Source organism: Thermobia domestica, chromosome 3 (assembly GCF_964235325.1).
Source record: "Thermobia domestica chromosome 3, izTheDome1.hap1.1, whole genome shotgun sequence".
In the NCBI taxonomy this organism is placed as follows: domain Eukaryota; kingdom Metazoa; phylum Arthropoda; class Insecta; order Zygentoma; family Lepismatidae; genus Thermobia; species Thermobia domestica.
Genome location: NC_137456.1, coordinates 68,809,899 through 68,834,125, shown reverse-complemented (window position 1 = coordinate 68,834,125; position 24,227 = coordinate 68,809,899). Strand labels below are relative to the sequence as shown.

The following is a 24,227-nucleotide window of genomic DNA, read 5'->3' as shown; positions in this document are numbered from 1 at the left end:
GACGGACGGGTATTTAAACTTGTCACGTACACTGTCCGGCACTTTTTAGAAATATTTTTAAAATTTTATGTCTCCACAGATTTTAAACCAATTTCTTAGAAATTAACAGGATATACAGTAAATGTGCCAAATGTTCAAAATTAGAAAAGCGAACTCTTATTTTGTTTGGATTTGCATGTGATGGTCCTCGAAAATTTGTTGCTTTTTGTCAGTTTTTCACTTACTGCACGACACTTGCACAGAAACAAACACAAACTTTATTATAAGATACAACCTTAGTTGATATGTAATATTGAGTTTACACTTCACAGAAAATCTGTTTTCAGATCTAGGAATCCCAGTACTTCTCTTTAGTGTTGTACATTTCGAGTGGTTATTTGTATCTCGGCAATAAACGCTAATATTTATTAAAAACTTCCTTTCACCTTGCGGATGATACGCACTTTGCATCTCCTTTGTCCTACTCTGTTAGAATTTGCAGATAATGGGGAAAACTCTCTATGGGTAATGGCCCCTTGCTACCAGCCTTCTACCGGGTGAAGGTCCCTGTACTTCAATGCCTGCTGAGTGCAGCAGTTTATCTGCTACATCCGCATAAAAAGTTCGAAGTGCGATATGTTTTCCTCTTTCTTACTGTACAATATGTGAGCATTGACATGTGTGATAAGTCAAACAGCAGAAATAACAGCTTTTCCACCACTTGACAGACATACTAATACCTCTTGCGTAGTTGATTTGTAAAAATCGCGTAAAGCTGGCTTCCGTGCAAGGCATATGTGAATAATTAGTGTAAAAAGTTCCTTGTTTTCAATTAGAAACACGCTTTCATTTAGAAAACAAAGATTTTTGTTTTAGTATTTTTTCTTTTTCTCAATCTGTTGTTTTGCGTATTGATTCATAACTTTTACTACTATTCCTGGCGGGAGCTCGATGTAGTTTGGATTCCACATTAATCAGTAGGTCTACGTCTCATATAGCCTCACTGCTGAACAGGACGTTCAACTCAAAATCAACTCAACTTTTTTTTTTTTTTTTTTTTTTTTTTTTTTTTACTATAAAACTTCATCGGTAAAAACAACTGAAACACTATATGCGGAATACTCTGTAGATAGCTCAGCATTTTGTTCAATTCCCAGGACACCAATAAACAGGGGTTTTGCATTTACTTAAATTTTATCGCTCCAAGCTACATCAGAATCTGTCTTTGAATAGGAACGACACTTTTTTTCTCTCTTTCCCGGCGCAGCCTCAGGTTCACTTGAAAAGAGTTACTATCTTGTTCACTCCCGAATACGCACCTGAGCACAGAATAATCAATGTCATTACTATTCATTACTAACTCATAACCGTCTGAGTCGGAGTCATTCATCAGTTCTGCAATTTCATTATCGCTAAAAATTTTGCCTCTTCTTTTTGTAATACCGCCGCTCGTAAAGGAATATCCATATTATATATATTTATCTATCTATACATATATATATATCTATATATATATATATATCTATATATATATCTATCTATCTATCTATCTATCTATCTATATATATATATATATATATATATATATATATATATGTGTGTGTGTGTGTGTGTGTGTATGTATAAATTGTATTTAAAATAGTAAGTGTTGTGATTTCAACCGTTGTCTTATACTTAAAAATGTGGATTAAATCTATCTCAAGAAAATCGTCACTCTCTATCCCTCTACTAGAAATTAGTTTTACTACAATCTACCTTAAAATAATATTCTTGAAATCAAGTCCTACCCAACTCGTTTTCTTGCATTCAAAAATAGTAGATTCATTCTACTATTATATGAAAGTTTATGGGCTTATGGTTAAGGTAAAATTGACACATGTACAGTTTAGACAGTACAAATAGGATGTATAATACAGTACAATACAATACAATACAATACAATACAACATATAGTTTAAGGTAAAATCTGAACCAGCATAATGCGTCCAAATTTCGAAACTTTCCTACCGAGAATCGAACTAGAAACCCTGTGTATCAAAGGTACGCGTCAACTAGACTCTGTTTATACAGAACGAATCATTTATTTTGAAATGCCCCTGTAACTTTTAAAGTAATAGATAAAATTCGATGAAATTTTGTAATATACAAATATCAATAGAAGTACATGTTGACATACTCCACAATACATTCCGATTAACAGTGTTGTCTATCCAACATAAAGTTATAATTTTTTTAAACAGCACTACGTGAGATTATTTATTCATTTTAAATCTATATATTAAACGCACATTTACAATACCACATTGTCAATTTTATTGTGAGAATAAGCCCACTAACTTTCATATACAATAATAGAGTGAATCTACCATTTCTGAAGATAAGAAAGCAAATTATCTAGATCTAGATTTCGTAAAAACTCATTTGAGAGGGTCCATAATATACTCAGGAGATATACTCAGGAAAATATAAATGCCCATTCGTCCGTCTCATTGCAATTAACCCATATGGTGTGAGTCCGTGTGTAAGTTTTTGACGCCTACGAACCAAAGGGAAGTGTTGACGTAATCAGTGCGATGTGATTAGACGCAAATACAGCCTTCGTCACCTACTCAATGCATTGTTTTCTTTCGTTGAAAGAAAACCAAGGACCCATTCTGTGTTACTGTACATTCGGCAGGGGAATTGATCGCAGAACTTGGATGAACATGTGATTGCCAAGGCTACATTTCTTTTTAACCTTGAACATGTTCGTAAGCTGGAAAGTTTGTATACTGATAGATCTTGAGGTAGAAATGGAGCGATTTTTAATAAGTATTCAGGAAGATAGCAGGAGCAGCAATGAATGAAAATGAAATGAAATCTTCAAGTTTAACGTCCCACGGTTATGCCGGTTAGGCTAAAGGAGACGGTGATAATGAGAGATGAGTGACATGGTGGAATGAAGAAAGTGGGAGGAAACGGGAGAACCCCGAGAAAACCCACGAGCACAGTGTTTGTCCACCACAAAGAGCAGCAGCAATGAGTCAACAAACCCATTACGAAAGTGAATGAAGTAAACAGATTAAGAGATGAGTTTTTGGATGTTTTACCTCAACGTTTTATTTCGATTACATTGAGATGTGTAATGCATTATTATTATTTTTATGATGTTGTGAAAGGTTATAATAAATACTTTTTCCTATTACATGCTTATGAAGTAGGTTTCGCGCTACAAGCTTCCTGAACGCGACAACACTGCACGACAGCGGTGCCGCACTTCCACTTACTGTATGCTGTTTCTTCATATAAGCGCGGGGAATTTAAAGATTGGGCTGCAACATGGCTCACCGCTTAACGCAGAGAATATGTTGATTTTTTTTTTTTTTTTAATAAATACTCTACCAACTAAACCTTTTTTTGTTAATAGTTTAAAATATTTGGAACACTAGACTTCCAAATTTTCGAACAGTGTTTTGTACGTTTCTCTACCTACCATGGTAAAGGAGATCAGAGCGTCGTTACACAAAAAGTATCAAGTGATGAAAATTGAACTTTTCACAACTTACAGTTAATGGATGCATCTACATATTGTACACAGGAAATTATTTCACGTGATCTCTTTTCTGAGATATAGTCCTATAAACATTGATCTACCAAAAAAGTACGAAAAAATACGCACTTTTTCATTAATTTTTATTTTTTCTCACTACATAATACACAGAAAATTTTTATGTCTTAAGTATTGAAAAAAGAACATTTCAGCGAATTCCAACGGGGTACGACAATGCAATATAAGTTTTGACTGAACGTCACGGCAGCACCACGAAGTCAGGGGCCTATCTTTATGAAATGGATAGTAGGGCTTGCGAGTTGATTTGAAATATATGTGGTCAAATATAGTACTCAAAAGAAAAATATGACACCGTGGACTCAATGAAAGATTAAAAAGGAGTGATATGTGTCAATTACAAAGTTGGAAACTCTACCGAATATATACACATTTTTCTTTCTTACTGAATAAAGAGCGAAAATCAAAATAATTTATACTGATATCATACGTTAAGAAGCTTTCCAAGCATGAGCAATACGTTTGCTAAATTGAAAGCTGCTTGTAGTTTGATCCAGTTTTGTGTTACATGTAATTCCAGTTCCTTTTCCTTCATTTTAATGTGTTAAGCTCATTTATGAACATTTCTCTCTATTTATGCCACGAATGAACTTTGCAAACTGTATTGTCATTGTTAATGATCACATCAGCGAATACATAGCCTTTAACAAAATAAAAGCTATCAGCATCTGTCGAAATGAAATTAAGTCGCAAAGCTTGCGTTTCCTAGCGATTGACGCGTAAATCTATAATTTTGTCGACTCTTAGACTCATAAAATTTTAAGCTGCGTCAATTTGACTCGCAAAATTTCCGCCAGGTAGTTTCACTTGTTGCGCGTTATTTATCACTACAAGGGCGTGATGTGTTGCGGAACAAATTTGGTTTACTGATGAATATGTATCAATAAATAAGATGTAGAGAAACAAGACTGAATCAACCTGATGTAAACCAGTGAGTTATGGTAAGGCAACAGAATGTCGTTTTCCGCTTTGCAAGAAGAAGAAGAATGAGTATTCCATGACTTCCTATAAGTAGTAACCTGTGGTAACAGTCTGAAGTCTGGCGTGGTTTAGCATTTTTGTATTCTCGGAGTGCGTGAATTTTTTCTTCAAAACTTAAGAAATATCAAAAAATTATTGCTCAGCTGTATAAGTGAGATATAGGCTTCGAAAGCTGTGTCATTAAAGGAACCAATGCCTATACGTTGGCTGTCACTTTATTCAGCAGTGAAGGCTGTGGACAGATGTTGGGAAGCGCTAGTAAGTGAACATGACCAAGAAAAATCGTCCACGAATGAAATTGCAACAGCACTCTACAGTGTGCTAAGATCATTTTGCTTTGTTTATATATCACAAAATTACTTTTCGATGTTCTTCCATGCCTTGAAAAGTTGTGTAAGAGTTTGCAGAAGGATGAAATTGATTTGTCAATGATACAGCCATTGGTGAATGCCACTAAAGTGTTCTTTAACTGCAAAATATTCAGGGACTCAGTGTAGAAGAATTTCTGGATGAAACACAGTCTTATGTTGCTTCTGATGATCAAGAGGAAAATGATGTGAAATACAAGGACATTTATCTGAAATCTATCAACGGCAAGTTAAAAATGTAAGGAACAAGTTCATTGCTAATCTAACTGGCAACTTGAAGGCAAGATTCCCAAATGATTCCCTACACAATTTTAAACTCGTTTGATATCATCTTCAATCCCAAGTAGTATCCTACATCCCTAGAAAAACTTGCTACCTATGGAAATTCCCAGCTGGAGGTTGTTGATAGATTTGCCTCTAAGGTAAATAAGGAAAGAATGTGTGGTGAGTTTATAATGTTCAAACACACATTGAGTGGCTTGAAGAATCTCTCAAATAATTGTGTTGCAAATTTGTAGAAGACCATTCCCAAGTGAAAGAAATTTTCCCTTATTATTTACTTTTGGCTTCTTGTGTTTTGGTTTTTGCTACTAAGCAGTGTTCCTTGTAAAAGAGCATTCAGTACTCAAAACAGGATTAAACGCAGTCACAGAAATTCACTGAAAGACCCAGGCTCTTATGTTCTTAAGCATCAATGAACCATCTGTAGAGGAATTTCCATACTGGAAAGCTGTAGCCGCTTTTGAGAAGATGAAGCAGAGACAAAAGTAACTTTTCAAATTTGTTTGTATATAATGTAAATAGTTAAAGAAAAGTTCTCTTATCCTGATGAAAAAACTGCCAAGTTTTTCTCTCTGTGTTATAAAAGAACGTAGTGTTACCCCTTATTAAAAGAAAAACTGCCAAATTCTTTTCCGAAAACCGTGTATGAGAAGGTATGATGCTCATGTAGTAGGTAAGCACTGTGCATTTTTTTAAAAAGTTTATTTAAAAATATATATTAATATATTTTTTAATTTATCAGAATTTTATTGATAAGTTCACTTTTGTAATTGACTTGCAAATTTTGTTTGTTGACTCTCAAATTTCTGTATTGTGGGTCAATTTGACTCGCAAAAATTAGAGTCTAGTGCAAGCTCTAAGTCGTGTCAAACCATATTTAATATAATAATCGACATCACCTTGGAATTACTTACGTCGGATGGTTCACAACAGTGAGAACTTGGTTCTTAGCGAAGAAGTTCGATGGCAGTCATTGGTGATCCTATTATGAGACAAGCACCAATCACAGTTGATCATTAGGCAAGAAGTGAGCCGGAAAAAAAATCATATTTGCCACACGGAAAAGTATACTTTGTAGCATACTAAAATAACTATGTGCATACATTTAATAGTGGAACTTTCAATATACGAGGCACATTCAAAAAGTAAATTTCAAAATGCCCCCAGATGGCATGAGGAGTTAAAGCGAGACGCGCCTGCGCAGGAGTGGAAAAGAAACACAACATAGCGCGTGCATAGTTATACGTGAGAAAATTGTGTTGCGGTAAACATGGCAGCGCGCATACAGTCTTCCGCCGAGTGCGAAGTATTCAGGTCTCTGCAAAGTTGTCCGTATCAGAGATCTACCTGCATTTGTGTGAAGTGTATGGACCAAATATCAAGAGTGAAAATATGGTCGGAAGATTGTGCAGACAATTTACAGCAGGCCGCACCAATATGCACAACGAATATGTTACGCCTGAATTGGTTGAAAGTGTGCAGCAAGCAATTCTACAGAACCGGCAGGTCACAATGTCCGAAACTGTCAATTTCTACTGATTTCTAGTTTCCTGTTGCATGAGGTCGTCAACCGAATGAAGTTTCGCAAGTTGTGTGTACGATGAGTACTAAAGTAACTGAAGCGAAGCCAGGAAAGTAATTAGTTCCTCGATCGCATTGTCACTGGGGAAAAAATATTGATGTCCTACGTGATCTCGCGATACGGCCCCGTCCTCGCGTCCACCGTCTTCCACTGTTCTTCCATCTGAAGAGATTTTTGGCCGGATAACGTTTCAACAGCGCAGCTAAGTTGCACATAGTCGTGACATTCATGGTTCTAGTCGTTGGCGGCAGAATTCTTCGACAAAGCACACAAAAACCAGTCCCGTGTTATGACAAACGCTTCAATAAAGATGATGCATATGTTGATAAGTAATTTATGTATCACTAACTCTACAGTAATAATAAAATAAAAAAGAAAAAAAATGTTCGTCTTTCAGTTTTACAGTCTATTGGAACATTCTTTTTGACTGCGCCTTGCTGGATTCTGCTGAGCTGGGTTCATTGAAATCGATCTGCAACCTACTGGGTAATGAGTAAAAGCAACGCTCTCGTTAGCACCGAAAAATCACTCATCTCCATAGTATCTTCCTAGTGAGTTGGCAACTATCTACTTCCCTCTTTTTTTCTTTAATTTTATTTATAGATGCAGCTAAGATAAGATATAATGAACAATTTTTACTTTATCAGACTTCTTACATATTTGTGAATATATGTCTTACTTACATTTTATCCTTTAGTAAGGTTGTTGTGTTCTATTATAAAAACAAATAATAATAATAATAATAATAATAATATATTTAAAAGAAAGAAAATCAGAAAGAAAGAAAGAAAGAAAGAAACAAGAATACGAGAACTGATCACAGACACGATTTTCGCATCGTTGGATAAAACTAGTCACAAATGAAGATAGATGAAAGAAGGAGTAAATTTGAGTAACAAAAAAAGAAAAAGAATTAACAAGATATATAGATATATAAATGACAACCTACCAACACTAAACTTGTAAGTGCAATGAAATTACCTAGAAGTAACAAGACTATGATAAAAAAGTACAATTTTTAACATCAACAACAATGAAGAGTCCCTTTGTTGTGAAATGACTTACGGCAACTGTTGAACCATTCTTGCCTACACCACCGCCCAGGATAACTTGCGAAAAGAGAACGAAGCTCACTGCGAAACTCACAATAAATACCATCGAAGCTAAATGAGCCAGTTCAATATTGATCATTGGTATCTGGCGGAGAACAAGACAAACAATGTTATCATTACTTTCAATTTTCCTTTTTTTTAAAAAAAGAACAATACTGAGTGAGGTTTCGACTATACACAAGCCACTTCTTCGTTTGTCTGTAAAGGAACTATCTCTTAGTTAGTTGATTTAGGTTACTACTATATTCTAGTATTACTTACTGGCACTGAACTATACAAGCAAAGGTACGTACATTAATATTTCTCAATTTTTTTTTTCTACATATTCACCGCTAAAAATTAGCGAGAGAAGCAAAGGATTTAATAGAATTATATTCAATATTTATTTAAACTGTACTTGCCCAAAAAAACATCCAAATTATAGTTCAACTGTGAACGTTTCAGTCAAAATTTACACAGCACAGACAGACCTTTTCAGAAAACTAACCTAGCTTGTAGAACTACATCCTGTTGATTACTTTCTTCTGTATAGCAAAACTAATGTCTGACTCATAACCCATGACTCCTGTAGACTTTCAACAAAACTTCCCTTCCACTTACATATGTACGACTTCACTAGGGAAATTTCATTGAAAACTACAGGAATTATATGAGTTATGATATATAGAAGGAAGTAATCGATGGAATATAGTTCTATAAACACAGTTTTCTGAAAGGTTTAGAGCTGAAAAATGGCATTTTTCTTCCCGAAACGTTGACAACTGCTTTTTTGCCGAAACATTTTTTTTTTTTTTGGGGGGGGGAGGGGGAAGGAGGAAAGTACAGTAAATAACCAAAGGATTTTATTTTATTCAATGAAAAATCATACTAACAAAATTTTCTCCTGTATTAATCAAAGCTCTCCAGTACTACCGCCTGCAAAGGGTTACAGCCGGCTTTTCAGTATCCGTTCAAACTGGGTGATATACGCAAATTGCCCCTCACTACAGTTATTTGGCTCCTAAACCGGAACCTGCTACCTTTTTGTTTAAGTAGCTCCCATATCAATATTATAATTTAGGTAAGGTTAAATCATTTTTAATTGCTGAAGGTAAAAAAAAAAAAAAAAAAAAAAAAAAAGTCGTCTCAAGGTGAGATTTCCAAGATATTAGCCCTTCCCGCTGATCTAGTAACTAGCATGCGCGCCTTTGGTTCACGCGGTCCCGGATTCGATTCCCGGTGGGAGAGCACAAAAAATTTAATTTCATAATTATTCACTTTCATTAAATCATCTGTCTCATTTAGTATGAACGACAGAAGCATGAGACGTTAAACTTTATAAAAAATATTGTTTGCTTCAAATTAGTGTTACAAGAAAATCCAATATATAATACAGTTGTTTTCTTACAATATTGCTATTAACAGGGCTACAATGATAAATGAATCGGAAAGTAATAACGAATGTTTATTGTTTGATGTTAAATACTGACGTCACAGTAAATTCAAGAGTACATAAACAACGACCCTACGCAAATTTAACACTTTGAAAAGTAATATTGAATACTTATATTTGCCCCTATTACAGTTACACCTCCATTAACTGACAGCTTCATAATACCACAGTTTTTTTCCGGCAATATATTTTTATGGAGCGTAACCCCTTCTTTTTACGGACACACTTAGATACGAACACCGAAAGCCTTATTTTCCCCGAAGTTTTAGTTATTTTTTCATAACGAACACGGATTATTCTCAGTTCAAAAACGTATTTAGCACAGTTAGAAAAGTTCACCATTAATTCCTAAAACAATGAAACAATGAAACATTCCTCCCGTTGATGCAGCAGTTACAAGCAAATTTCGAAGAGAAACTAATGCCCGCAAAACGTACACAACAGACAACTACTGCAGATTTTTCCCGTAGAAAATCATAAACCACCATGACTGGGTAACTTCTATCTACGTTTTCAGTATTTAATAATAATTTTGCACGCTCTTGTTCCATTACTTTTAGTACAGTCAGTATGCAGAGTAAAGGAATTTTACAAGAGGATGAATACTTTAAGATATATAAGACAGGATTTCCACTTACTTAGCGAGCACGAATTCCCTAATTTTCCCAGATTATGATTTAGTAATTTCCAGGTCAACATGTAGTGTAAAAAATAACTATCTTCTTCCTGATCAGGGGGTTTCTCCCTATAAGGCATGTACAGAGGTGCGTGTGGGACAAGTTTTGAGAAACAAACTAATTTATTTTATAAGATATCTCCTACCAAGCAGCCAGATAAGACAAAAAGTGAATAGGGTTTTAAGAAGATAAAATCCGTACGCATAATTTTTTGACTTTTCCACGGTTTTTAAGCTTCTCATAAAATTCCCTGACTCTGCCAGGTCGGTGGGAACCCTGAATGACCACATACACATTATAAAGTGTAATCACCCTAAACTAGAAAGTTTAAAGTAAGTTACTCAAACAAAAGAATTGTGTGGTGTAATTGTGCGTATGACTGAATGTATCTGAATAACGTTTCACTTTCCCTGGATTGAGATGTGCCCAAATGTACTGTCAATTTAACCAGTCACAGGTCTGTCTGGGCCCCCACAACTGTATACTTTGTAGTACGTGTCCATATAATTACATCTTCCAGTGATAGTTTTGTTTCTTTAGAGAGCGAGGTTTCCCACACATTCTCCCAGTAATTCGAAAATTGTGCATAGTATTTCGATATAGAATACAACTAATGTATTTACTGTATTCTGTACCTTCTCGACAGAATAATCAAATTTTCTATGTACATACAAGTCTCCTTCAGAACTAAACGAATTCTACATAAATTCCTTTGCTTGTATAGTCCAACAGCCTTTGCACTAGCTGAAAATAAGAGATTTATAATACAAGAGTGAGTTACATTAGTTAACTATATTACATTAGTTAACTATAATTCACTAATAGCATAGTTACAGAAGCCCAAAACCGATGCCCACCTTCTGGACGTCTCGATAGGAACCCATGCTGAAGGTTCGTATATAGAAGCAAGAAGGAATAGAACAACATGCATAACAAGAGTTACGTCGTACTTTCAAACAGTTTACTTTGGAATTCACAGATCACTTACTGCCACAGTAGAGCCATTCTTTCCAACTCCTCCAGTGAAAATCACTGTAAACTCACTGTACAATGTAATAGTAGCACATGTAATTGTCATAAACCCTGTTAAAAGTTTTAATTCTAAATTTAAATACGGTATCTGCAAGAAAAGAATACGTCATTAGAATCAAATTATTCCAGAACTGTCGTATTAACAAAATTATCAATGTTCACATTAAAAAGAAAAATAACATTTTCGTATTGTTATGCAAATATTTTGTTTAATTCTTTTACTGATTTTTTTAAATACGAATTTTTATTGCACAAATAATTCTGTAAACAGTTAGCACAATAAACTCATGGAAGGACTGCAATATATTTGTTGTAGTTTACTCTTTTACTTATGAGCTCTCAATTTCATACACTGCAAGTTTTATTCCTAACTAACTAGCTATCTCTATGGCCTACGGAAATGTTCAAAAGTTCAATGCCGCGTTCACAAAAGTTCTCCATCGACTTCCATCCTTAGCCAACTGGATGCAGTTTCTACTTTGTATTCCTATCTCTACGAGATCCATATTAATATTGTCCTCCCATCTGCGCTTAGGTCTTCCTAATGGTCGGTTTCCGACTGGATTTCCAGTTAGAACTTTAAAAGCGTTCCTACTTTCTTCCATTCTGGTTACATGACCTGCCCACCTGTGCCTCCTAGATTTGATGATCCTAATTTTATTCCTAAACTTTATAATAATAAATCAACCAAATGATCTAGATGCATAATTAATCATATTTTCAATCTTGGTATTTCTTTACACCGCATCAACCTAATACAGAGTTCCCATTCAAACTAAGTGATCGAATTCGGGGTTTTCACAGTCTAAAATGTTTCTATATGGAAAGTTTATGAAAATAGTCTTTAGCGACCGCACAATGATAATAAAAATCACACGGTGCGGGTTCAAAGGCGTGCATCGCTTATGTCCTCCAGCTTTTAAAATTTGAAATAGTTTCAAAGCACAGTTCTGCGATCCGAAACGACTCTCATTTTCTTCTGATATATTTTTCCTATTAATCCGAAAATTTTCTAGATTTTAAACGTTTGATTACAAAATTCACGCCTTATTCCAAGTAAATTCACAACTTATTCACGGTTCTCACGGTTGGGTGGGCATCCTGTAATATGAAGTTGGTTTCTTCTGGGAATGATTCCAAGACCACTTGAAACAAAGTTGAGTGCGCTAGCCATTCGGTTACTTGACAGCCACGATGGTATATGTTTTGAATTTGTTATATTAAACAATAAATGGCATTTGCACTTCATATATCAACTTGGATAGCTATCTGTCCGTATCATACATTCTACTTTTAATGAGGTAAGCAACTAAATTCAATATTGATTTCTAATACACTATGAGAGATCAAAACCTATGACGTGATATCTCCCACAAGTTTACTCTGTTGAAATTCCAGCCGCATCTTCATTTCGCTTAATCTGAAAATATTCAGATTTCAGAGTCAGTTTTTACACTAAATCTTCAGAAGAATTTCCTATAAAATTAAATGTGAAAAAATATAAATAACAATGAACCATAATTTAAGAACAATATTATTATGGAATAAAGTTAGTGGCATTAATTAACATGTAATATAACTAAGGGTTTGTTATGAATGCTGTCGTCAGTCTTAGTGACAAATAATAACCAACTCCAATTCCTACAGCAGCGTTTTTCAAATTGTAGCTTGTGGGCCAAAAAAGTAATCATCGAGGTCTAACTATGAAGGCCTCTTAAATTGAACATCAGTTCACAAAAGACAGAAAAAATAAAATTCCAATAAACTAAAAAATAAAATTCCAGTGGACTACGTATCAAACGACACAATATGTAGTCCCTTTGACACAATATGTATGACACAATAGTTGTGAATTTCGAATCGAGTCTGAAAATCGCATAAGAAAGAATCTTTCACTTTCCTCTTCTCAGGGTTGACATCTCGTGAAATATATTGCCATATCTACTCTATAAAATATTCTTGATAGCCTTTAATCATTAAAAAGGGACTACATATTTTCTTTAGGGAATTTAAATTAATACTATTTAAAATATAAGGATACTAGCATTAACATATGCTCAAAATATACTAACTCACTCTATGGTCTATGGGACCCGGAGGTTCAATGCCGCATTCACAAAAGCTCTCCGCTAACTTCTGCCCTTAGCCAACTGGATCCAGTGTCTACTTTGTATTCCAATTTCAGCGAGATCCATCTTAATATTGTCCTCCCATCTGCGCCTGTCTTTCTAATGGTCTTTTTGCAATTGGATTTCCAGTTAAAACTTTGAAAGCGTTCCTATTTTACTTTAGGGTTCATTTAAACACATCTTAACTGTCTAACTACTTTTTACGGTATTCCAAATTGTATAAGAATGTTGTACAGTGTTTACCCATGAACTGAGTCGTAAGCCTTTCTAAAATCAATAAATAATTGATATACCGGGATATTGTACTCTCATTTCTTGTCTAGTATTTGTCGAATGATAAAATATCTGGTTAACAATTGATCGTTTTCTCCTAAATCCACACTGATAATCTCCAATAATTTCACTTGAAAATATTGTCAATCTTGCTAATAAAATGTCTAAGAAAATTTTACAGGATGTTGATAGAAGAGAAATGCCTCGATAATTATTACAATCAGTCTTGTCTTGTGAATTGGAATAACGATTGATTCTTTCCATTCTTGTGGCAATTCCTCCTTGTTCTAGATAAGGAAAATGAGTTTGTATCTTGTTCCACAATGTTTCCCCTCCAGCTAAAATTAACTCCGCTGGAATTTCATCTACACCCGGAGATACGTTGTTTCTATAATTTCTTTATAGCGATTTCTATTTCTGTTCGGTTAGGGTCTGGAATATACGGTTCTCCTGTTTGCATTTCCCTTTATCCACGAACATTAGATTTAGCTACGTGTTCAGCAAATCGTAAAGAAATATTTAAAATGCGACCTGTATCAGTGATAATTGTTCCGTCGGCTTCCTTTACTATATAAGCACAAAGTTGATAGCCTTTCTTAAATTCGCTGATGCCCCTATTCATAAATGTTTTTGTTTTTACTATTATCTTCAAATTCATTAATTTTAGAATTCAAAAAACCGTGTTTCTTTGTTCTAAAATTCTGGAAGTTTTCCGCCTGATGCAAACGAAATATTGAGTAGTTATATTGTTCGGATTTTGTACCCAACGCAGTTTTACCTGTTTTATCCTCTCTGCTAATTTAGTGCATTCCTGCTCGAACCATGCTTTGTTCTTATATACTTCTGCATACTCCAATTTTTCTTTTGCTGAAATTTTAATGCTATCTAGAATCTATTCGACACTTCAATTTAGTATCCCCTCTCGCCTGGCTCTCCTCTCATTTCTTTAAATTGAACCTCTCCGTATTTAGGTGTTAAATATTTCCTTTATTCAACGATAATCTTTCACTTCTTATCGCTGCAACCAGGTAGTGATCAGTGTCACAGTCAGATCCTCTGAATGACCAAAAATCAATTATGCTAGACTGTCTTCTATCTCCTAAAACGTAGCCAATTTGGTGAGGTCCAAGTATATTTATGAATATCGTGATGTGGGAATTTTGTACTCTTTACGATAAAGTTTTTGGATGTTGCAAAGTTAACAAGTCTAATGCTATATCATTACTTTCCTTATGCAAACTTTAGTTCCCTATAATCGGTTTGAAGCTCGAAAAGATACAGGATATAAAAAAGACGATAAATTTCCTTTTGAAGGGAACAAACGTATTGCGGTGCGTAAAACATTCTGAGCTATAAAAGTGGACCTTACTTGAAAGAAAAAAAAAAAAAAAAAATTGAGAAACGCTGCTCCACACTGTATAATTGGCATAGTTCAGATCAATTCAGGCAGGCAAAGAAAACGTCTTACCTTGATAGTCTCAGATTTTATTGAATTCAGCAGATGTTAAAATTCAGGACAAAGTAAGAAACCCGTATTTTTTTATTTCTTTTTATTTACTTATTTATTTATTTTCATTTTGTCAAAATAAATAAATAAATAAATAAAATAAAATAAAATTCCTGGAGCCATTTCTCACGTGTGAATTTCTTTATCAAACAGAATCGAGATAGAGAATATTAAAATGCTCTATTCTTGGAATGGTTCAAGATACTTTGTTGCTTTTTGTTTTTGTGCTAGATAATAATTTACTCGTTTCCAAATAGTACCCAAGTTCTGGTCCTATAGCCTTTTGATTTTATGAGCTGATGAGTGCCATACAGAACTACGTGACCTGAAAAGAAGAGCTTCAACTTTTGAGCTGAAAAGAATTTTGTCACACATTAAACCAGTTTCTGTTACCACACTCTCAAATATTGATCTCATGAAATCAAAATCTAATCTTATTTGGAATGGCATTTTAATTCTGCATAAGATAAGTAACAGACACGACTTTCAAACGGGGTAACGTTTGTTAAATTCAATCGCTTCTGAAACTATCAAAGGTAACACTCCTGCCCGAATTGAAATGGAATATGTCAATTCCTACTGAATTTAAGATATATTAGTGCGCTATTTCATTATTAGATTAAAACTCATTATTTTATTGAATTTCGATATGAAATTTAAATCTGCTCTGAAGTGAGGAACTTTCTGACAAAAGTACCTATATTAGTTTGCCCATTTTCATATGTAGGCTTTAAAAAAAAAAAAAAAAAAAAAAAAAAAAAAAAAAACGGCCGTATGGTTCGAAATAGTCAAGCTGTTTTATTTATTTACCATTTCATTTTGATAATAAACTATCCATAAGTGAAGTTTTTCTTTTCTGAAAAACTTACCAAACATAACGGAAATAAATCAGATAAAACCAGCACGTTCAAGCACACAAGAAAACTGAAACTCACCTTTGTCATCCATATGTTAGGACCAAAAATAGCCGAGACTAAATGAATCAAAATAATGCTTATCTGCGCTTCTGTTACATCTACTTTCCCAAACCTGAGTGAACCTACAAGTACAGAAAAAAAAAAAAAAAAACACTGAAACAATGTTCTTTAGAGACTTAGAATATTATATAATATTTATAGTACATGTATCGGCAAAAATGTAAGTATTTCATATTTATCACAACATAAGAACATACATTAACTAGCTGTACCCACTTATCCCACTTGCTTCACTGGGTTAAGATAAAGTTTAGTTAGAGTTTGGAATAATTTCTGTTTGTTTGAAGACTCAATGTTTGTCTTTGTACCTTGTAAATTGTCATGGCAAGCAAAAAGCTAACAGGAAACGTCAGTCATTTGAAAATGATGACAGACTAATGGTGCGTGGTATTCTTAGCATGTGGACATTCTCGGCCTGAAAATTTACTGAGACGGTAGCTGCATCAATGAAGCTTGTCAGGCATTTGAAGTTTTTAAACAAATGAGTTTCGTTGTATGAAACTACGGTAGACTTCCAAACTATGTGCACTCAATACTAAAACTTGAAGTACAACATTTCTAATGATTGTTGCAGAGGAATAAGATCCAGGATAGAATCTGACGCTGAATCCATATTCAGAAAAAAAAATTACTCGCTATCATTTACTGCTTTTTCTCTATGAAGATTGAATTGAAACCGGAAGTGCTGAAAGATGTAAGAGGTGTTCACTTCCGGTAATGGTCAAGTGTTGCGGGTGGTGATAGTATGCTCTCTTGAGACACTGAAGCGACTGCAAAAATCTGCCTAGTCGGTATTACAGTTTTTGTTTTATGGTAACCAACGTTGAAACTGGAAACTATTGATTTCTACCACTTCCGGTTTTAATAGAGGGGTTAACGAAGATGGAGCCTATTCTTGGAATCCTGAATCGATTGCAAAAAACCGCTTATTGGTATCTCTTACCGTGTTCGCTCTGATACCTCTCAACAGGTGGACATAGCTACACTATAAAACTCCAGATATTTGTGGAAGTCTAACAAGCAAGTTTCCCTATTGCGGAAAAAATCCATTCCTTATTGAATTAGGAAATCCTTATAATGAGCACACACTGCTTTTTCTTAACGTATAACAGATTTGTTCTTTGTATTTTTCCCTAGTTCTTGTTCTAAATATCAATTAGTGGAGCTTTTGGGAAAATTTAACTAAGGCCAGCCGTTACCATTTATGGTCCTAACCAGTGAACCAAAGGTCTGCGCAAAAGAATATTTCACGTGTGTACTAACCACATGAAGGTCTGCCTCCACGCAGGTTTGGTCAAAGATGGTATCTTCTTTTAAACTTAAAAAGATGAGTAGACTTGGTAATATACACAATTATTTTGAAGAACACAACATACTAAACTTTAAAAATTAACAATGCAAGAAGAAAAAAGATATAAAAAATAAGGCGATTATGTTCAACTGATGATGACGCTGAGGTTATCGAAATATAACGTAACGTTACGAGGGGTCGAGATTATTACAATGGCAAATTGCGGACATACAGCATAGTAACTCCTTATGAGCGAAGATGAAGATATATTCAAATGTTGTCAATATATAAAAGATATTCGAATGTTCAAAAATAATAAGGTTTTGGATATGTTGTTGTCAGGAGCAACCAGATATATATTATAAATAAATGGAATCAATATAAGGGACGAAGTGTGTGTATTATTTAATGTGGCTCAAATTTAAATCAAAAAGAAAGAACCAGTGATAATATATTTATATATTATCGTTCTAAATCATCGCTGGAAAGTTTGAGTTTAGGTTTCTTATTTGGATGGTTTGGTGAATACTGAACTTTTGTTATTTGATATGCCTTCTATCAGGTCACTACATAACAGCAAAGTTTTACTTGAGTCAACTTTTGGATGAGATTTCAGAATTTTGATATTTTTCAAAGTACTTTTATTTTAACGCCTCATCATCAATGAAGTGAGAAGTAGCTAGTTCCTCTACAACAGTGGTTCTCAACCTGGGAGAGGTGAAGACCGAGCAAGAAAGGTGAAAGGTGAAAGCTGACAGATATAAACTGTGAAGTTATGAATAAAACCCTACTTGCAATGACCATTTACAATTTAACTTCAAGAAACATAACTGATGCTACATGTTAGGTTGTCTTTCTATATGATCCGCGAGCTCCCTTGTGGCTAAGTGGTTAGCTTATGCGCCTTTAGCGTGGGAGACACGGAGTCGATTCCCGGTATGAGCTCATGTGGTTTGGATTCCACGCTAATCAGTAGGTTCACATCTCATATAGCCTTGCTGCTGAAAGAAACGCTAAATTCAAAATCAAATCAAATCTATATGATCCGTAAATTTTCGTCTTTCAAGCTTTTGATAACAATGACATTGACTTTTTGTTATTATTATTGTTGTTCGAAAAGTTGACGGTGTTGCTGGAAGTACTGAAATAATAAAAAGTGACATTTAAACAAGTTATAACTGATTTGCAAGGAGACAAGATGTACAGGGTAGCCCAAAAGTAAGTATACACCCCTGCATTGATCAAGAAAAACATTCTAGCTTATAGGTTTATTTGCTTCGGTTGTTCCAACCTTAAGATATAAGTAAAAAGACATTAAGATCAAATAATAAACTAAGTCTACGGATAACAATAAGAAATGATATAAAAACCAATAAGTTGACTGTATATCTACTTTTGGGCCACCCTGTATACTTAATTGCGCGATTGTTTATGGCTATTTAACCTACAGACATTAGGAATGTTGTAAAAAAGAGGCGTTAAATATCGTACAAACACAAAATAACTATTGAGTAAGAACAAAGCTGGTAAAAAACAACATTTCACTATAATAGTATGCACAAGTCTATATAAGTCAGTAGAAATAAATATAAATTGTGATTATATTATTATTATTATTATTATTATTATTATTATTATTATTACCTTATTGAAGATTTAAGAATTCAGTGCTGCATTTAGAATTGCAGACGTCCTACAGAAATCACGTACGACCAATGCGCTAGAAGAAGATGGGAGCGTCAAGCAGAAGACAGAGGGAAGGAGAGGTTTACCAAGGAAGGGCGCCAGGTAAACAAATATGAGAACCAATGCTCTAAAAAAACTTCTGGGTGCAAATTGAATGTCAATATTTCTGCTAGTAATAACATACCGGTTTCATCACACTATATCCGGTTAAGATCCCTGGATCTGTACTACTTCTAAACACTGAATCATAACGTTTCACAATAAATTATCTTATACCATCAAATAGGTATGGTACCACTGGTCTTGTTTCAAATCTGCAACATGGGATGCAGATATTCAGTAGCTATCATTTTACTGAAAGCCTGTTTGTATTTCTTAGACTGATCACTTGCTGCCTCCTTCAGAGTTTCTGTGTATCTCTGAAAACTTTGCCTGTTGCAGAAATTTATCTTCTCTGACTCACTGCTTTTTAACCTGTCTCCCTATTTTTCTTTATCATATTTCTTTACTCTGAATTTCAATTGTGTAGAAATCTTATATTTTTCTAATAGTTTCAGTTTTTAAAAATGTAAAGGAATAAAGATATTCATTCCAAACAGCTTTGAACTATCCTTACATTTAGTTACACTTATTTTATATTTGTAAGCAACGAGAATTTCTCATTACCACAAAATAAATAAATATGTAAACAACTTACCTGAGACATACGTTTGCCAATGAGCACAATAAAATAGTGTCATTGCACAAAAGCACTGAAAGAACATCCAAGACGGATAGTAACCCAACTGTACTGAAATGCATGCTGATAACGCAACAAAAACTAGAAAGAAACAGAAAAACAAATTTTCGTAAGTATTAATTTTTTAGTAGTATATTTATTGACAAAGGCATTTACTTAGTGAATTAATATATATGTGTGCGTATGAGAATAGAATATAATGTAATACAAACTGCTATTAACGGCCAAAGCGAATGCACAATTTTTTTCAATGTTCCCAACCCCCTAAATTGCTGATTAGTAAAGATTGTTGAAGAAGTGTGGCATAAATTTAAATACTCCGAGACATAATCATATAGTCCAATTATTATTTATCAACTATCTTGGTTAAATTTTGGTTCAATAGTTCTAACACACTACGTTGGGAACACTGAAGAATGAGAAAACCCTTGAAGTACACATTCGTTATAGACGGTTCGATTGGACAAATTTACGATTGGACAAATTTGGATTACACTTGTACAACACTGACACTATAAAGCAAAATTGTTTGCATTATTATTATTATACTGTTTCAGAAATACGAATACCAACTATAGCACACACTCAGTACGTACTTACCAGCATACAGAAGAATAAAACAAGGATGTAATATAGGTAGTGGTTCAAGATTTGATCTCACGAAATTTCATCCCTCGACAAAGCTCTCAGCAATAAACGAGTGAAAGATGGGGCAAAAATAAAACGGTAAGGGAACAAAACGGTACAATATCTTTATAACAGCTGCGTAAAATATGAAATTTTTAGCACATGATATTGATACAGTACGTATTTTTATTACAGACAAAGTAAAAAAATAAACTAACTATGGACATGAATACTGTATTATAAATTTCAAATCTTTGTTGAAATAAGATCGCAGGGTTGGCTGGTTTAAACCAAGCTGCTTAAAAAAAAAAAAAAAAAAAAAAAAAAAAAAAAAAAAAAAAATGGTTTAAACCAAAAAACGAACAATGTTCGTAAAAGGTTAAGTATTCGTAAGATCTTGATGAACACACATTTGTGAGTTATCACGTTTCACTCTCGTATATTATTCGTATTATATTCAGACCTAAATTCCTCATTCATTACTCAAAGATATTAAACTACTAAAGGAACTTTTGTATTTTTTATAAGTTTATGAATATTTCTTTTGTGATTTTTTTTTATAGTTTATCATTGTTATGCAATTGCAATCAAAGAAAATTCTAAATATTGTTTCGTTTTAATAATGTTTACTATTGATAAAACACATCGAAGTGCCGTACTTTTTGGGGGGTGGGGTGGGGACATACAAACCTCACGAGAGGCATTTACTGAAATCAGAAGTATCTTTGGTATCTATTTATGTATAAATTGGTCAGAGCCAAAGTGGACTCAAATAATTCGTATCTTTATTTACTTTTCTTACTGATATGCAAATTAAGTCGTGGTATTTCCTTAACTTGGACTAATAAAAGTCGTAGTGAACTAACTTGGACTAAATTAGTTCTTCTGTACTCTGCAGTATTTTGAAATTGTCCATATGTAATTCTGTACAATGGTTTTACTTCTGCAACTATTTATCTTTTTGTCCTTTTGAAATGACTTGATAATTATATTAACAAGTATGTAAAGATCAGTACACCGTATTATTATCAGGAGTCCTTCGTGAGTGAGCCGGAAGACGTATCGCATTTATGCCCAATTAGTCCCGGTTTTGAGTTCAAATGGAGATCAATTTCTCTCGGATGTAAGCCGAAAAGCCGTTTTTATTCCGCTTTAAGCTTATGTAACCCCTTTCAGCGTAACCTGGTTGTTGCATACTAACACCAAAGCGAAACAAACTTATTTCTGTTCATGTGTGATACAAATACATAGAGCAAATTATTTAAACAAAAAAAAAAAAAAAAAAAAAAAAAAGAAAAAGAAAAAAAAAGAAAGAAAAGAACAGAAAAAACTGGTTTTTTGGGTTTTTCAATAAAAACTATGGTTTCTGCCAACCCTACGATGTAGTGAAATGCCCCCCCTCCCCTTCTCCACCTAGCTCGCGAAGAGCCCACCAGCAAAAGGCAATTTATGCTCTATTATAATTTACTATAATGTAACGCTCCTAAAAATCATTATTTGGTTCTACGTTTGCTTCATATGGAAATTGGTACCAACAATAACAAAATTCGAGGAAACGACAGCAATGTGTACAATATATAAACAACGAAACAAATACAACAGTATTTCGAGTACTAGTAAAATAAGTTCCTCCAGAGAACGTACTCCTCGTTATATGATTAGCGTACGCGCCTTCGTCGCGGGAGACCCGCGTTCGATTCTCGGTGGGAGCTCAACTGGTTTGGATTTCACGTAAGCTGTAGGTCCACGTCTCATATAGCCTTGGTGCCAAGGCAATCAAGCAACCAATCCTCTCTCCCTCCCTCTACTATCCTGAATGAACTTCGATGAAGCGAAGAAAGACAAAGCCCTAATATCGATCTAGCAATTACAGTAATTATTTCTCCATAGTCATCTGCTGTGATTAAACCACTCTCCATGGAAACAAAAAGTGACAGTTCTCAAAGAAGACATTCATCATATTACCCTAGTGAAGTTCAATACCATAATAAATAAAACTTGATATGAACATAATTGAACTGCCCATAATTCAGTGCTAAAAGCAATTTCAATCACTTTAAACAGGGAATACTCAGTGCCCTACATTTATCAACTAGAAAGTTGCTGGACAACCCCGGACTCAACATCTCGTGCTACTCAGTTTAACAACTTTTAAGTCGCGTTTACACACGAGTGAGTGCGAGTGTGCATATAACATTTCAGTAGCTTTGTGGCTCTTCTGAGAATCTGTTTACATATACGCGGCAAGCATAGAGCGTATGTAGCATTAAATTAGAATGTAGCGGGTCTATCTCTTGTTAAACACACAAATTAGGATTGTGACCAAATATAGAATTATAAATATGTTTAATAGCTTTCTAAAGGTATTTAAAACCTATTTCCATTGCAATTTAAAACCAAACATTGCACAAGAGGAAAGGATTACTCAAATATATTACTTTTTTTTTTTTTTTTGAACAGGGGGTGGGTGGTCCAATCACAGAGGACTTACTGACGTCGAGGGCCGTATATGACTATATATATAACATTTTATAACAATCGAATGGCCATATTTAATGGAAAAACTCGTTCTTCGCGCACTAACATCACAGGTACAACAAAACTATTATAACGGTAACCAAAATATTTATTTACTAAAGAAATGTAGAAAAATCTGTTTATCATTTTAGTGGGAAATTTGATTCTTCACGTTCTGAACTGTAGTTTCTCTATATTCCGTGGTAAACTGAATGTTCCAACGAGGATGATATTTTCCAATGTGGACATTAGTTATCTACGAAATATTTTCAATTCAATTTAAAATTATGTAGAAAGCATATTTTCAATAAGGGAAAGATTATGTAGAAAGCATATTTTCAATAAGGGGTCAGGCGGGCAGGATGAAAGGGTTCAGTGTATCGGGACTGGCCTGGAGGCCGGCTGTTGCACATGGCTGCTTTACACCCTTATGTTACAAAGATTATGAAGAATAGACTCCCAGATTTATTGTGGTTTCAATCAATAGTCGAAACTTAACTGAAACGTATAATCCGGATTATGAAAACACCACTATATGACATAGCACCATATGACAAAGCAATAATAATAATTTAAAAAAAAAAAAAAAAACCTTACGTTTGCTTTAAAGTTTTCTCTAACACTCAGGTTACGGAAGGCACGACCGAGTAACTAATTCGGTTTGTACTCAAGGATTCTTTCTACTTTGCAAAAGGTCTAAATCGGCAACCATGTGCACTGAAATCAAACCCGCTAGTCTTGAGGTTAAAGGAAGCTCTTGTATCAGGGTGTTTGTGACTAAAATTCCAAAATGAAATTTTGAGACCTTTTCTTTACCAAATCATAAAATTTCCTAACATTTTCAAGAGCAAATTTGCGTGCGAATTAGGCCGAATGTTCATCCATGCAATAGAAACGTATTTTGCTTGCGATTTGGTAGCGTCTAAAGCCGGCCATAGACATTTTTGGTGGTGAATTTTGACGTTTCACAGAACAAAATTTTCCAATCTGTACTTACATTTGTAGTTTAAAAAAATCGAGATCCAAAAGCTAAATTTCGTGACTTTCAAGACTGTTTTCTGATTTCGTGACTTTTTCGTGACATTCGTGGCCGATAGACACCCTGTGTATTATATATGTAATATTTTAGTACGTACTGGACGATTTCGAAGTCACTGAGATTACAATACCAATATTTCAGTAATTCGAGGTCCGAACTATTAAATGAGTGATATATCTCCCCCTCTATACCCATATAGGAATATCAAAAAATTACTGTTACTTGTTGAATTTTCTGGGCCTTCTATTACAGAAAAAAATAACTCGACATCTCACTATTTCACGACTGAGAAGACGTTACGATGTTTTCTTTAATTGTTTGAATTTCTTGTTTCCTTGATATTAGACATACTTAATTTCCTTTGAGTTTAGAAAAGATAACCATAACCTA

The 24,227-nt window shown here is 34.2% G+C and overlaps 1 protein-coding gene across 6 annotated transcripts in view; it reads right to left on the bottom strand.

The window, feature by feature from the left end:
- bbc (choline/ethanolaminephosphotransferase 1 bbc) overlaps positions 1-24,227 on the bottom strand; it is a 120,275-nt gene that overhangs the window by 61,538 nt on the left and 34,510 nt on the right. For 4 of the 6 annotated variants that reach the window (XM_081751045.1, XM_081751043.1, XM_081751046.1 and 1 more), the window contains exons 3-5: positions 19,613-19,735; positions 15,897-16,000; positions 7,865-7,996 (exon numbers count right to left, since the gene is read on the bottom strand). In XM_081751045.1, the coding sequence (XP_081607171.1) occupies positions 7,865-7,996; positions 15,897-16,000; positions 19,613-19,735 (359 nt within the window). Of the gene's footprint in view, positions 1-7,864; positions 7,997-11,008; positions 11,141-15,896; positions 16,001-19,612; positions 19,736-24,227 lie in introns of all 6 variants that reach the window. The other 2 variants (XM_081751048.1, XM_081751044.1) reach the window with 2 other exon arrangements.